At 40.9% G+C, this 17,238-nt stretch overlaps 1 protein-coding gene across 1 annotated transcript in view; it reads right to left on the bottom strand.

Moving 5' to 3' along the window:
- The window catches only part of MRPS9 (mitochondrial ribosomal protein S9), a 33,790-nt gene extending 25,986 nt beyond the window's left edge, over window positions 1–7,804 (bottom strand). Inside the window, exons 1-2 of the mRNA XM_079300740.1 lie at window positions 7,698–7,804; window positions 949–1,128 (exon numbers count right to left, since the gene is read on the bottom strand). Of these exons, the coding sequence (XP_079156866.1) occupies window positions 949–1,128; window positions 7,698–7,763 (246 nt within the window). The 5' untranslated portion in view covers window positions 7,764–7,804. The remainder of the gene's footprint in view (window positions 1–948; window positions 1,129–7,697) is intronic.
- Window positions 7,805–17,238: the final 9,434 nt, after the last annotated feature.

The following is a 17,238-nucleotide window of genomic DNA, read 5'->3' as shown; positions in this document are numbered from 1 at the left end:
ATGCAGACAGAATTTTGCCACTGAGAGAGCCAACAAACAAATCACCTTGCCCTGAAAAAAACTAAACCATAGACACTTCTTGCTTTGCACTTACCCCATCACTACCTCTATCCTAAGGGCTCTGCTGGGCTACCTTGGCTACAGCAGCAGTGTTGCTGCTGTGCAAAGAAAACTTGGGCCATGAGACTTCACACAGCTTCACCTGAGAGTGAACACCACCAAATGACACCTCTCCTTCCTACCTCTGGTGTGCGATAAAATAAGATAGATATCACAGAAGTGAAGGCCAGTGAGACATAAAAAAAAAAAAAAGAAAAAAATGAAAAATCCATGCAACAAAACATCTTTCTGAGTGAAAGGGAGCTTATCTTTACATGAGCCTAAATGACAGAGAGAAAGAGGAGGCTACCCATCTGCCAGTCATGAGAAGGAATGACAATAGAACAGTATGTTTGTAGATACTGATATGAGCTTAAATTCACATCTACATTAATATCCTCAAGCTAAACCAGCATATTGGTTATAAAATATCCTATAAAATTTAATACACATTACCAACAACCAGTATCACACAAGAAAACCCTAAATATACACAGCAGGTCAAATTGTGAGTAAAGGTTTTGAAATGCTACATAAACCTTTACAGTGCCTCTTATAGCCTCAGATCAAGGGGATTATCCATTAGCACTTTTAAAAAGAACCTACTGTGCTTTAACAAGATACAGTATACAGCTCTATGCTGGTATGTCTGACCTCACATGGCAGCAGAAGTAGAATGTCTATTCACAGTCACAGTTGCAATGTTTGCAATGTATAGTAGAATTCTTGCTTATTCTGACAGTTTGATTAAAATTCACAGAGAGCTGAGGGGCTCATGCTGAAGTAAAGTGCTTTCAATATCTGAAACTCTACAGTAAATTACTTCTCCAACAGAGCAACTGTACTTACATCAATATCTTCTTGGGTAAAAGTTTCTGGATCTTCTCCCATCATGTTGGCTAAATGTCTCTTTCCTAGGTTGAACTCTTCAATCTGTTTTTTAATAAATGCGTCTGTGTACTTTTCAGGTCCTGAGGCTCCAGCATTTTTCCTCTGTACTGGTGTAGTGGTACAGATCAGCCTTAATGTCTAACAAAAAAAAAAAACCAAGATAAACAAACAAAAAAGTTAGTGATTTATTTTGCATTTCTGGCATAGTGAGCTGTAAATAAAATTAACACATGAATACTACAGCAAGCTATTAATAGCAAAATTCAACACATCACAGGAATTAGTTATAAAAAGCATTATTACTCATTAAACCATTTTCTTCCAATTGTTTAATGTCCATGAACAGATAAACACATTCTAAAACCTACATTTTCACACATTGCAATTAATTTAGAAGATTCTGGAATGGAAAGAAACATAGTATATCCTAAGTCAGGAACATCCTGCAAAAGCAAGGTACAGCACTGACCATCATCATAAAAGATAATAAAAATCCATCAGCAAATAAGCAAGTTTTGCCTTCACCTAAAGGCATCCGACAACAAAGTACGATAAGAATATGCAGGGCAGCTCCCTAGTGGCTTTTCAGAAACCACTGACAAAAACTGCTAAAAGCTCCGGAAGGGCCAAAGGGTGCTCCTTCTTTGTCTGTGGTGACAGCAGTTACCTTCTGATCTGTGTGGCACACAGGTTTGGTCTTACTTCTATCACAACAACCAGCTGTTAAGAGGACTAATTTTACTGATGTTCTCTGCCAGCCCAACATGAGCTGCACTGATAGAGCTGTAATGTCTCAATTCTGGCCTAGTGTCAATATTATCCACTATTTTGGCTCTCCAACATTGGTATTTAAGTTCTTTGCAGCTTAATTATTCTACGAACTGAATGAGAACTGATTATTTGTGTGGTCGCCTGTGGGTGGGGGGAGGGAATCACAAGAAAGCAAGCAATGTGAGACAGAAAAGCAAAGACAGAAAAAGAATCACTTTGGATTCAGAAAAATGCCAAGTTTTGTTCATCACATAGGAGCCTGAAAGACTTCACCCCATCCCTTCAAGATGCCACGGCTGGGCTTTGTGAGGAGACAGTGCAGCCTCACAAGGCAGAGTGCCCATCTCACAGCTCACCCTGCCAGCATTCTTTCCTCCACTCCCTTTACTCGCCCTGTGCCAGCTCTGGCACAGGACCCCTCTGCAAGCCAACCCAGCTGCCTGCATGTGGCAGAACACTAACTTCTGCTTCATCCCAACAAGCAGGCAATTCTCAGCCAAGCTGCTATGTCTGAGCAGTTCAGAGATCACTCTGAGAATTGCCAAAGCTGAACAAGAAGGTGGCTGAAACACTCAACTGGGAGGAAGAAAGTAGAGGGGGAGTCCCTTCTTTACCTTCCTTTCATTGAGCAAACTGAAATTGGCCCTGATGCTATGGGAGCTGCAGCTTCAATCTACCTTTAGCAGGATATTAAAAACCAAACACACACAGCAATGTGAACTAGTTAGGGTTCTGATGACAAGGAACAGAACAAAAGTAGTATTCAAACTTACTCAATCTTCTCCAAATCTTGGGAATAGTCTTTTTCAGAGCACAATTTAGACAAGCTGAGCATTTTGATGGATTTCACCCTTCTGAGTTCAGCTAATATAATTAAAACAAAACACTTTCTACCTTCCATTAACTAACAAAAATACAACAATAATCTCAAAACCCAGTTATATAACCACAACAATACAAACACGTCTCATCAAAACAAGATTACATAAATGTATTTGCAAGGCAAACAGAAAAGCAGATCAAACTTGTACCTTCTGTTAGCAACATCAGTTAGCTGTGACAAGAAGCTTTTGGTGCTCTGCATTACATGGTCAAGTCCTACACTAACAGGAAATGAAACACAGCTTTTCTTTGTACTTTCACAGAGCCCAGTTGGCATTTTGGACACCTGGCAGTCCAGGATGGACTGATCCAACTCATCTAATTTGCTGCACATATGTAAAGCTATTCAAGACCAACTTACCCATTCATACCTGTGTCGGTGTTCAATACACAAAACCTAACAATTATACTTGAAATTTCAATTTGAAATGAAGACCACAATATGCTGCTTTAACCTGTATATAGCCCATGCCTGGGCTGAAATATAGGTCCTATGAATTCAATCAGGTTTGATATAGAAGGCAAACTTTGAATAAATCACATGAGTTAGAAAAGACTGACCCTCTGTGTTTTTACCTGACAAAGATTTGCCTATCAGGGTATGAGCCTCAGGAAAATAACATATCTCTGTTCAAAAAGATTTAAAAACAGGTCTAAGGTAGAATTTGGTGCTGAAGAGCCTGTTGCTGCTTCATACTCTCCATAGCTTGTATATATTGTATGCAGCACTAATCCTTTCTTTTCTTTTTAATATTCATGTTTCCTGTGAGGATACACAGAATTAAAAGGAAAATAATCAAAATTTTAAATGTACACATATTCCACAGGCATGGCTCTGGTGATTTCCTTATAAAGCAGCGAGGAAAGCAAAGGTATCTCCATGTATTCCCTATTCTTCTCTCCCAGTCACTCCTCAGGAAAGAATTCAATTCATCTTCTGTCTAACTTGTCTTAATAGTAACTAATTATTTGTAATTCTTGTTAATGAACATATGATTCCTTATTACTTGGTCCAAAATAGCTTTCTCTCTGGTATGCTTTAAACAGAATACTTTAAAAAAGATTGCTTTCATCTTATTCCTGTCAATTTCTATTGTAATTTTCTCATTTTTGTCCTTCTTCCCTCAAGCTATTCATATTCTTCTCTAGTTTCAATTCGTCACTAATCAAAAGTCCCTGGACACACAAACTGTTCATAATTAGAAAACAGCCTCTTATGTAAATTAATATCTATTGTATTGGGTACCTCTTCTGGGATAAGAGCACTATTTCATGGGTGGCACAGGCAGAAACTGCAAAGCACAGCTAAATGCTTCTGGCATTTCAGTCAAACAAGAAAGCATGCTCCTCCACTTTGTGGAAGAAACCACAGAGGTTTGCATTCACTCCTCACACATTTCACAAAGCATTACTGAAGACAGCAGACTCACCATTATTAAATAATAGCAATGCTTATTAACAATGCTCATGAAATAATATGCTCTTCCACCAGAACTTAGGAGAAGGGAAAGCCTTTACTTCTGGACACAATTCATTGTGATTGACCCTCCCTTCCCAACTCCTTTCTGGGCAACCTTGAATTAGGTTGTTTGGCAAATCCTGATTTTACAGAGAGATCATAAGCTTACAGTAAAATCAGTTTATGTTAAATTCACCTTAGGAAAAAAAAATAGCATTTTCAGATAACTTCAACTTCTCTGGGCTATTTTCTTCCACAATGAGAACTAGGACTGTCTGTTTACTCATTCTGTTCATTTTGCTTCACTAGAGTTATACAGATATAAACCAACCCAACTAACAGAGGAGTCAAGTTTCCTGTACTTTTTGAATGTGAGGAAAGGTAGACTGGAATCAGGAGATTTAAATTCAAGTCCAAAAGTCATTCATTTTACAAGACACGTTTACAGAGATAGAAGATGACACAAATGACATGGCACATATACTGCATGTTGCACCCTTTTCATGATTCTTCCATGCAGACTTCAACCACCTCCTTCTCTAAAACCACGTACTGCACAAACAAATTTGTTCCAAGAAGTGATCTCTGGGATAAGACTTCACTAAGGGATGTGGAACTGGAGCTGTATAACACATCAGTATGCAGGACTGAAGCTGCCCAGTGTCCAATACTCCAGCTACTGCCACAGCTGCTGGTACTGAACCCAGCAGACATGCAAGATGGTCCTCTGTTTATTTAATGCACAAGAAAAAAAAAACATTTTTTACATACCTATTATACAGACTATAAATGCTCAGAGCCATCTCAATTTCTAAAGAATGGTTTTTCCTCAATAAGAGAGTTTTGTATTTCTAGAGTGCTGTTTCACAAAAATGTGTTTTACTTGATTTATTTAAAACAACACTGATATAATCTTAGATTTCAGTTGGCCTACAAACTAATTATATGAAGCAGTATCAGGTTTATGTCTCAGAAGCATTTTGCAAAACACATTGGAAAACATCACAAGATGTCAGCAAATATATGCATAAGTGATTTGATGCTATTTTTTATACCAGATTTCACAAAGTATTTCATCAGAAGAAACTTATTTTTCAGAATTAAGTCCCTTGGCAGGCAACCATAGAACTGCATCTCACTGGCTCAGAAAACCTACTTTCTGTGCATGTTTGACCAAATCTAGATATTAAGTTTTGCTGGGGTTCTTTACACTGGGGAAGTAAAAAAATAGCATTAAATGTATTGATGCACAGAAAAAGTCAGATGTGTGTAACAGGGAATAGAATTCTGATCTGATTGTTTTTAGGCTAAAATTTTCAGATACTAATTAAGAGGTTTTCAATTGTATCTTAGTTAACAGCTGCAAAAAAAGGCTTCTCTTACATTTCAAGTATGTAGTTCTGAAAGTCCATCACCAAAGTACTATCATCTCTTTCTGATATTGGTACATATAACACTTACAGTGATTTAGATAAAGTACTTAACCCAATCAAATAAAATAGGAACTCTGAACTCTTCTGCTGAGAATAGCTATTCAATCACACCAGAGTGAATGATAGACAGTAACTAAGCTGGATCCTTTTTTCTTATAAACAGCACTACATCTCTGCCATTTGCTTATCTGAAGAATAGGAAATTACACACGTTGCTCAGTCAATGCCAAGGGAACTGGAATTACAAAGTTATTCTTCCACTTCGTCTCTCAATGCAAGGCACTTTGAAGTTAAAAAAACAAATATTTTCCCCCATTAAGAAGTAATGAACTAAACAACTGCAAGAGACTTTTAGGACAAGCATCATAAAAAAAATTTCCAAACAGTCAGGACAGGTAAGTGTTTAATGCAAGAAATTGTTATAATAGGTCAGAACACAGATACATCAACTTATACCCTGTTCTCAAACACAGCCTGTATCAGAGGCACAAGGACAGGACAGAGGTAGTGAGTGATAATTTTCCCAGGGCACTTGCCTGGTTTCCAGCAATCTGCAGTTCAGGCATGCTGGCATCTTATTTTTAATGGAGCTCAGTGAAATTTTCTTCCAAGTTTCTCAACTTGCTTTTTGTATCCACATAAATCCTTACCATCCTAAACATTCTCACCAGACAGTTCCACAGGTTAGCTACACCTAATGGAAAGAAGGGTCTCTAATGTTTTTGGGCCTTGTCTCCCTTTAGTTCTCTCCATATCCTTTGGTTCACAGACAGCTAGACAATTTGTGTACAGCCACAGGCTTAGGGGATCAGTAAATAGATAATAAATACAAATAGATAAATGATCCCTCAAGGCCCCTTCGAGTCCTACCTTCCTCTGTGACTCCTCCTTTGAGAACATTCTCTCATTTACAACACAAATAATTTTCAGCTAAAACTTAAGGATGTGCCTCACCAGGAAAACCAAGTTACTGTCATGTCATGGCTTTCAACACAAGACAACCAAAGCAACACAAACTACTCCAATTGAGAATGAAATCAAGTATTAAAATATTTTCAGCTTTATACTTTTTGTCATTTCTTGCACACCTTAGGAGCATTTATTCCTGAACACTGCATCAAGAACTACCCATATGGGCACCAGGTCTTTATTCCTAATGGGTAAAGTTAATCTAGATGTAACCAACAAAAATAGCTCAAATTGTTCCTTCCAGTATTTCATTTCCTCATTGCATCTTTCTTCTGTTACCCCATGGTTTGGTCTAGTTCTACCAACAGTTCTTTAGCCCACCTTATCCTAAATTACTTTGTAACTTGAAAGTTACCAGCAGGCCTTTTTATCTGCTTGCTGGTCACTGACTAAATATACACACAGGTGCATCAATACCACAGCACAAATACTGACAGCAGCTAAGCTTTTAAATTAAATGGCACACAGCTGACACCCCTACCCCTAAAATAAAATTATTCTGTTTAATCCCAAGTTTCCTTACTTGCAGAGCACGTTTCTCTCTCCACTGCAGGCATTCAGAGACCCGCCCTGTGCAGCCTGGTCTAGTGGGACCTGCCATGGCAGAGGGGCTGGGACCAGACGGGCTTTAAGGTCCTTTACAACCCAAATCTTTCTGTGATTCTGTGCTCCATGATCTACCCACCTGCTGACCGAACACCATTCACAGAATCACAGCACTGTCAGGGCTGGAAAAAACCTCTGGAGATCATCTAATCTAACCCCTGCCAAGGCAAGGTAACCTGGAGCAGGGAACACAGGTGGGTTTGGAATGCCTCAGGGAGGGAGACTCCTGCCAACAACTATGTAAAGAACTGCTTCCTCATGTTGAAGTGGAACTTCTTGCGTTTTAAATTTATCATTCAAAATTTATCAACCCAAACCCTGCCATCTGTGCCGCTGGCTTTGCTCTATATACCGCTCTGTTAATTCTAGGCTTAACCAAGCTTCTTCTGCTTCACATCAAGGGAAACAAACGCAGCTCACGGGAAGGACGGCTTGAACGCGGCGCCAGCCCCCGACACTCCCCCCGCAGCCCCGCCGGCCCAGGAGCAGGGCAGCCCCGCAGCGGGGCCTGGGAGCCAGTGTCCCCGCCGCGGGGACGCTCCGGGCGGGGCGCGCACCGCGGCCCCTCAGCGCCCGCCCGCTCTCACCTGCGCGCGCGGCCCCGCGCCCCAGCGCCGGCACAGCCGCAGCACGCGCCCCACGGCCGCCGCCATCGCCGCGGCGCTCCGCCCTCCCACTGGGGGCGGGGCCGCGCCTGCGCGCCGCTCCCGGCTCAGCCTGCGGGCCCTGGCGGTGGTGCTGCCTCTGTGGCGCCTCGGCATTCCTGAAATCCAGCCGGGTCGGGAGAGTGGTGGGGTATAGCTGGAGTTACATTCACCGTGGCCACCGGGTCAGCAGGACACCCCCACACCCCCGGCGCGGCCTCCTGTCTCGGAAGGACAGCGCTGAAAGCAGGACTCCTGTTTGGCAGCGTGTCTGGGGCGACAGCACTGCTCTGGAGATTTATAATAAAAAACAGATTTCACCTTAGCACTGGTTTGTTTGGATTTTTCCCATGGAGAAAAAAAAAATGAAATCAAAGAATCTCAGAATCAACTAGGTTGAAAAAGACCTCTGAGATCGTCGCGTCCGACCGTGGCAATCGGCGCGGTGTCAGCTGGACCCGGGCACTGCGTGCCACGGCCAGGCTTTCCTAAAACGCCTCCAGGGACTGTGACTCGGACAGCCCATTCCGGTGTCTAATCGCCCTTTCTGTGAAGAAATTCTTCCTAAAGTCCAATCTAAACCTCCCCTGGTGCAGCTTAAGTTCATGCGCTCTCATCCTGTCGCTGGTTGCTTGGGAGAAGAGGCCGGTCCCCACCTGGCTGCAGCTCCTTTCAGGTGGCTGTAGAGAGTGAGAAGGGCCCCCCGAGCCTCCTCCTCTCCAGAATGAACAACCCCAGCCCCCTCAGGTGCCTCTCATAGCACTTGTGCACCAGCTCCCTTCCTTTTCTCTGGATGGTGTATTTTAGAGACACAGCAGTCCTCTCTTGATGACAGGAGGCTGGTGTCCATCTCCCAAGGTGATGACAGTATCTCTGAATGCTGAACCATGGGAGCTTTGAGAGTGTTCCTAATTTCTCTGAGTTACATAGGACGTACCCTTATAGGTGATTTGGTTTTGTCAGTAGTTTTTTCTACCATGGGACAAGTGGAAATTAATTAAAAACTGAATTTAAGAAGCTTTACTGGGACCTTATTTTTAAGAGGAGTTACTATTTGAGAGGAAATTCCAGAAATGAATCTCTGCTCTTCCAGGTTTGTTTTTCTGTTAAGTTTTTCACTGGTGACCCTTGTGCCCCCCATGCACATGTAATAAAAAGGGTTATAAAAGAGGTTATAAGAAAACTAGATGTGGACGAAGGAAGTCATCCATGTGGGGAGGTCAAGGAGAAGCTGCCTGGAAAGGTTCATCCATTCTTGCAGTTGCCAGCTGTGAAAGTGAAAACATCAGCAGCTTTAGTGACATGGATATGTGCAAATGATTGCCATGAACACTGCACTGAGGGAGAGCAGTGAAGTGTCTCTCCTGGACACACCTGGCCAAGCAACTGCAGCCATGCTTTCAGTCAGGACATGTTGGGATAGCATGTAGTTACTAGCTGTTTCTCCAGAAGAGAAAAAGGGGGTTGGCTTAGGGTCACAGTCCCACTGACCCACCTTCTGGAGCAGCCAGCAGAGCTGAAGGGGTGGGGAATGCCAGCATGAGTATGGCCTCTTCACGGCCTATGGTGAATCTCATCTGCCATCTGTCACCCTGCAGCTTGGCTTTGTTCAGCAGCAGAGGAGCTCTTCAGCCCTCACTGTGCTGAGCAATTGTTACTTCTCGCCCCTGTCAGATCTACAGAAACAAAGCGCTGCTGGAGTGAATGGTTTTTATTCCCCACATATAATTAATCATCAATTAAGCTTGAGGAGCAGGCCACCTATAAAATATCACCCACTTATTCTTGGCAACTAGTTGATGTAAATACAACTTCCATGATTTTCTACATTTTTCTACTCCTATGCTCACTGTGAAAAAATCCTAAATACATGTGAAATCTGGAGCATGATTTCAAAGACATTGGGGTTCATACAGTTTCAGTTGGAGGTTACAGAACTTCTCTTGAATATTCCTGAATAGAGACTATGGTGTATGTGAAGTCCAGCAGTTAAGGGCTATGTTGTTTTTTCTTGGATTGTTAGAGCTGTCAGCCCTTAGAAACTGATGGCTGCCCTTTCAAGATGGAAGACTTTTGCACAAATTTCACTATATTTCCCCAATCACCATGTTTCTGCCAAGGAGTTTACTTCTGCTTGCTTGCCCCTAGGAGACACTTGTACAGAGATCCCTGAGTGGCCATTTTCACTGATCAAGAGTGCATGTAATTATTACTTGGGATGCTTTGAAAGAACTGTACTTCTGTGGTAGGCATGGCTAGCATATTCCAGAAGGATTCCTTCTAGTGGAAAGATTGCCACTTCTACTTAGGTGCCAGTTCAAAATCAGTTTTTAACAGAAATGAAGGTAGGATAAAAATGAGCAGCGATTATTTACATGCTCAACCACCTGCACTCCATCCCTCTGTCAAAATTTGTGAAGACAGGAGTGGAGGGAAATGCAAGAGCACCATGCTTAATCTGCTTATCCCAAGATTAACTCCAAAGGGCTTCTCTTTCTGTCTCTGTTTAGTTGACAGACTGTAGATGCTTACCTAATCCATACAAACTACCCCAATTCTTCACTAAGCCATCTGAGGAACTTTAGTTGCTTGTGTGGCAGGGATGTCCTTTTAGAGCCCAGCTGGGCAATGTTGTACTCTGGGGACCTGTTTCAATTGTGAGCCTGATTACCCATATCCTCATGTAACCTGCTATCCATGCTCTGTGCAGTCACAGAACTGGGGACTGCTGCCTGCAGCACATTACCTGCTTTTGTCTTTAGACTTAGATAATGAGGAGTCAGCATATCATTTGGAACGATTCAAAGCTTTGAAGAGCTGTCTTTGAGAATGGCCTGACATAATCAAAAGGGTCCCTCTGTATGAGTGAGGTTTCTGAAGTGAAAAATCACTGAAAGCAGAATAAGGAAACCAGGCTGAGCCAGTCACATGCATGGGTTGGGGGTAGCTGGAGGGGCACATCTGTAGTATATGCAAATTCTTAAGCACAAACCTAAAGCTGAGCTCCAGACCAAAGCTGCTGATTGCTTGTTACCAGCCTACATGCAGACAATCCTGAAGTGAGATTTGGGGTGTTCTTTTGTAATCAGAGATGGGTTTTGTAGATAGCATGAGTTCAGGTTACTAGTATAGGTAGTGTGAAAACCAGTTTCTTGAGGAACAGGTATCCCAGTGGCAATGCTGGAGATATATGGCTCTCCAGCTCACTGCCTTATAGAAGCAGTCCAAAAATTGGCAAGGATCTGGGGCAGCCCAAAGGTCCATTGAGCATGATGGCTTCACTCTACCAGTGATAGGTGCTTACAAAATCACAGGATATGTTGAGTTGGAAAGGACCCATCAAGTCCAACTCCTGGTCCTCCACAGGACCATCCCCAAGAGTCACACCATGTGCCTGAGAGCATTGTCCAAATGCTTCTGGAACTGTGTCAGGCTTGGCATTGTGACCACTTCCCTGGGGAGCCTGCTCAGTGCCCAGCCACCCTACAGAGAAAGAACCTTTTCCCAGTAGTCAACCTAACCCTTCCCTGGCACCACTTGAGGCTGTTCCCTCCAATCACTGGTCACCAGAGAGAAGAGATCAGTGCCTGCTCCTCCTCATCCACTCATAGACTGTGATGAGGTATAAAGATAGGGCAGATATGCAGAGAAAAAGTCTCCTCATCGGCAGTGAGCTGAAGAGTGTATCTTGGGCTTAGGTATGAGAGAAACACACACAGGAGAAGAGGTCAGAACCTGATGAAGGATGTAGCAAGATCTGCTGCCTTGCAATAGAATGAGGTAACCTGCAGCAGAGATGGAGGACTCCATCCATCAGAAGACAAAGCAAATAGTTGTAGGAGGGTTAAAACTTCAGAGGATAACCTAGTCCAAATCCATTTCTGAAGAGATGCTTTAATTGTTACATTTGCTCTAAACAGAAATAAAAGAGTAGATTAATTTTGGAATTCTGAGCTAAAGTTATTCTTATAACGTGTTTTCTGTTCTCTTTCCCCTGTGACTTTCTTCCTTAAGCTGTAAGTACTCTGGCAGAAGTTCTGGGGCATATGTGCCAAAAGGGACAGCAATCAATAGGGGCTGACTGAGTGACAGTGTCTCAGGATGTTACAGTATCCTCATGCTGAGAGCATTTCTCAGAGCCTTACCAGGAGCACTTTCTGGATTGTCTTCAGGCCCAAGGATGTTTAGGAACACCCAGGTCCAGCGTTGAACGAAAAATTGGAGTTTTTGTCTAGGGAGAGCACTGGAGAAGAGTCGCTTGACAGAAAGCTGATCAGTATGTATTTAAAAAACCCCAAAATTAATGTTTGAAATGCAGACAATTCAGCAGTATTTTAACTCTGTTCCAGTTAAGTAATTTCCAGATATTTTATGACATGTGTGCTTTTTGACACAGAAATTGTTATGCGTTGATCTTCCTCAGCACTATTGAAAGGCTTGAGGCTGATATATCCAGAAGTCATGCTTTCTTTAATGCAAACACATAAATTCTATTTTAAAAGGCTAATAATAACAACAGCTATTTCATTGCACCTACTTTTCTTCAAATGTGGAACGAGCACACTTCATTTCATAGACTGCATACACCAGCTACCTAAAGGTTGTCAATTATGTTACGCTATAAAAGGCACAGCACTTAGGGGGCTGTCAGTCAAGTCTGTAGTGAGAGAGATTTCAAGAATCTTTATTCCAACACTATCAAATATAAAAATAAAGCAAATTTACCTGACAACACCAAATACACAGACATGCTATTTCATTTTATAGTGGAAGTTGTTTGAACTGAGCATAGAATTAAGAAAAGTGAATCAAGAGTAGCCAGAGACCTTTATTTGTAAAGCAGTGCCCCTTGTTTTATTCCTTACCACAGTTTTCCTTCTCCATGGAAGAAGGTGTTGCCCAGATTTCACTGCACTTTGGATCACAGCCCTGCATCTGTTTTGTCTTTTCTTCATGGTCTGAGGATTGCTGGTTGGGTTATTTTTTCCCCACAGTTTATGGGTATCATTGAGCACTGTAAGGCATTTTGAGGAACATTCTTTTCTGTAGTATGATGTTCCAGCTCTGCCATAATTTATGTTCTTGGGTAGACCCCACTGAATTTACGAACAGTTCCCAGAAAGAAAGAGAACTTATATGGATGTAATTTGGAGGCGTCTGAAGATAGTTTTATCCCACATGAATGCCAGAGTAAGCCCAAAGAGATAAAAATGCAGTGTCTACACCTATTTTTAGTTGGCAAGTGCTTGGAGACTATGTAATGTGTCTTTGTCATTTGTCTAGCATACACTTTGCCTCCATATGTTTATCACTGTTGGTATTGCTGATTCAGTATTTCAATAATAGAATCATTTGGAGCTGTTCTTTAGACTGGGGTTTGCATCAGACTTTTTTTTGTCTCAGTATGATTAGACTAATGTCATTGCTGATCCTAGCAGCATCTTTTGAGTCAGATCTGACATTATATCCAAAAGTTGTGCCTATGCTTCTAAATCAAAGAGGCCTAAGGGCTGGCCTAGAGACAAAGTGACCTCAGCATTGATTAGGGCCACCTTCCCTGTATAGCACAGCTGTTTGGAAGACCCCAAAATAGAACCAGAAATACAAATAATCTCTCTCATCTAGACACAGAGTAGTTTTATTCCTTCACCCAACCGAAGGAAATATATTGCTATTTCCATTACTAACCTGTTCAGATTTATAAACTTTTCATTATTGATTCTTTTAAGGGCTAATACACACATATATTCAGAATAAATGGGTGAAATTTTTCAGATCGTGTGTGCTTCCCAAGATTCATTTATAGGCAGGGAGTAGTAAGTCCTGTCTGCCTCACCAGATAACCAGAAAATGCATCTCATTTCAGAGCATGCCCTCATGGGACAACATGAGGGATTTGCCACTGTACAATTTATGGACACTGCTGGAGGTTGTGAGCTCCATCTGTATCTTTGTCAGAGTGCAAGATCTCTTTGGTTTTGGAGGTTGGCATGTGTCTTCCTGTAGCCTCAGATCTTTCCTGCTGAATTAAAATTCGTGCAGGTGTGTGGGGCTCAGTGACCAAGCCCTCTCCTGTAGAGTGCTGTGGTTCCAGACACTAAGTTGACCCTGCTCAGCAGACCAGATTGTGGAAGCTGTGATCAGCTTGGCCACAAACTAGTCTAACAGAAGACTGAACTCACCTTCTGAGAACTGTATGGGAGCTGAAAAGTTAGAGAATAGAAGTGGTCCTCTCAGTGTCTCTGGAGTTCAGGAAATGGCAGATCCAGCACTTTGTACTTTTCTATCTTCTTGGAGATGTTCTAAAGAAGACCATGTGATTATTCAGAACTAACTTTATTCTCCCCTCAAGATGAAACTAATGACCAAAATACTGTCCAATTCGGAGCTGAAAAGGAAGTTTTAACTTTACATCAATAGGCTTTCAGTCTCTGAAATAATGAAATACAAAAAATTGTATAATTTCAGGTTTTAAAAAGCTGTAGCAACAGAAGCTTCTGAGTCATCAGAGCTTCCACAGAAAAATTTAATGAAGTAAATACAATGCATCTTTACCAGAAATAACAAGGAAAGAGAATACAAAAAAAAAAAAAAAAAAGGAAAATAACCCCCCCACAAATACTTGCTCTTACTTTCTGACCATGATATTCAAATAACAAAGAAAATAATTTGCAGTTGTCTGCTGTAAAACTCTCAACAGAAACAAGCAAATCACGTGCCTGTATTGAATCTGTGTCAAGACCATAAAGTGTCCAGCAAAACCACCTATCTAACATATTGCAGATGTCTTTCCCAGATGTTCTGAGTAAAGAACTGGCAGCTCTCTTTTGGCAGCTCTCTTACTGCAGCAACAAGGCACTACCTACAGTCTACCCTGTGGGTGCCAGTACTGAAAACCCAGTCAATGTGACACCTGGAAGTTGTTCTACTGCACAAATAGAGATCTTAATCCATGATAATCTTGTGTGGGTCTGGTTGGAGAAGCAAGTATGCATGGAAAGCTGTGCAGTGCAGGAGGTAACCCAAATGCAAAAATAGTACTCTGCTCATGGAGAAATAAGCTGGCACCTGGAAAGTAATTTTACTTACAGGTGCTTTATGCCTGCCTGGAGAACCTGTCAGACAATGATCACTTTAAGCCAAGTTCCAACTGTGGGAACTAATCCTGAGAAGAAGATAGGAAGCAGTAATGAATACTTTCTCTTTTCAACCTGACCTACAGGTAGAAAGGCAGTTCCTGTTTTGGCATCTCTTGTTCTGCCATCTTCAGCCATCAAAGAAAGCACATAAGAGGGTAAATGATACAGTCTGGAGCTCACTCATGATATAGTACATGTAATTGAGATTATTATCAGTCTCAGTAGAAACTGTCTGAATCATCACCTCCTTACATGTGAGAATCTAATACTGCATGTCAGCCTAAATCTGAACATCTGCAGCAAGCAACTGTATTTCTCATGTTATGATAGCTCTGTTTCTAAATGGGAGGTGAAACAGAAGAGAAAGTTTGCAGATTTTGATGGGGAAAAGAGAAGGAAACTCCAACTTCTGTGATCATAGTCACAAACTGACTGATTTACTTACTTATTGATGGTCTAAGCCATGTGCCATTTATAATGTGCTGCCACAATCCAGCCGGACATGGTTGGCTGGCAGCAAATTATCTTGAATCTTGTGGAGGTAAGTAGGCTCCAGCATATTTTTAAGATGCCAGACATTTTGTCTCTTTGGCCAAGCCTTCTCAGTCATTTATAAAGTTACATGGAAAGGTCAATCTGTACTTACAGATACAATAAGATTTAACCTGATTACATTATTTCCATTTACTTAAAAAATAAATAATTTTTTAAAATCACAGCAAAATGAATAAGCTTGTTAAATATCTCTTGGGAAAGGACTTCACTATCCCCTGGGATATGACTGCTAGTTTTCCACTCTTCTGAATACGTTAAAAAAAGTTAATCAGACTGGAATTTCAGTAAGAGTTTCTGTTGGAATATAGAGGTTCTGAGCAAATACAGTTTTTTAAATGAAAGAAGCCTTCAGAAGAAAGTCTATTTCTGAGTGAAGTTGTCAGGGGAAATGTGATATTATTTAAAATAAAAACTACAATTTCAAACATTAAAAATAAAAAGGGAGATGAGTCAACTATATGTAATTACTCTGTTGCACGAAATTAAATTATTAAATTATACGAGGAATTATTTGGAATTAGAGCTGAGCCAAGGCCAGGATTCTGCTGCCATATGTTTTTACAGAACTTCTTACCTGGAGAACAAAGCTTTTCCCCATAATGACACACTATTCCATGCCTTGCACCACAAGGAGTTCCAAAACCAGATCCTAAGCATTTCCATGATCAATTAATGGATTTTTTTCAGGCCAGGGGCTTTCAGTTTGATGTGGAAGGTGGCAGCTCTGCCACACTGAGGGACCATCCTCAGGAGCCCTGGAGATTGGCCTTTTCTCTTGTGTCTGATGCCTGCCTTGCCTGCAGGGAGTTATCAGGTGCTTTGTCAGGATGGCAAGCACACTAGTGATTAAATGTTAAATCTACCTACCTTTTGTGGGTGCTGGCCAATACATGGTTGAGTTACAATATGAAGCTGTGTACATGCAGCTTGCAGCCTTTTTAAACCCTGCTGAAGATGTCTGAACAAGCTGACCCAAAAGAGGAGCTGTAAAAAGGAAATATCTTCTTTTTACTTAAAAATATTCTCCTTAAACCAAAATATATAGTGTTTGTTTATACTAAAACGAGACCATATCCATAAATTGAAATAATAAAAAAGAATAATTAATATTCATTCTTGTGTACCTATTCTCTGTTTGCTTTATGGTTTGTAGCAGATGGAAGCCAAATGTTTTTAAGGAATCAAAACTAATTTTATAATGAGGTGGTTCATCTTTCCAAAATAACTACTCCTTAAAATGCCAGTTATCCTTTTGATTTTAATGTATAAAAACATTACTGTTGGAATATGATGGTATTTTAGTAGCCTCAAGTGAATCTATATTCTTGAGCTTTCTTCCATAATCCATTTCTGAAGATTCTTCCTTTTCACACCACTATCTCATTGTTTTACTTGTCTTTGGAAAAATCTAGAAACCTTTGTGCTGCAGCAATATTCTCACTGTCTGCTAACAAGCTGTTATGATTCTATTTGTGGTAGATCTTCTTGATTTAGAACAAAATCTGTTTTTTAAAACTTATTTTGTTGCATGGGCATATATAGTACATTATGAGTAATTATAACACAAACCAATAAAGAATTCTGTCTTTTTTCTTTGTTAAGATTTAAAGACTTTCTAAGTCAATATTTAAATAAATGTAAGTGAATATATGGAAAGAAAATAAACAGAACTGAATAAAGGAGAACAGAGAAGGACGTTGACAAAATATGCTTTCTCTTAAGTGACAATTCCAAATGTTCATTTAGGAGTAAAAATAAATGATGGTGGGACAGAAGCCTGTGGCAGAAAG

Source organism: Erithacus rubecula, assembly GCF_903797595.1.
Source record: "Erithacus rubecula genome assembly, chromosome: 1".
In the NCBI taxonomy this organism is placed as follows: domain Eukaryota; kingdom Metazoa; phylum Chordata; class Aves; order Passeriformes; family Muscicapidae; genus Erithacus; species Erithacus rubecula.
This window is presented reverse-complemented; position numbering and strand designations above follow the sequence as displayed.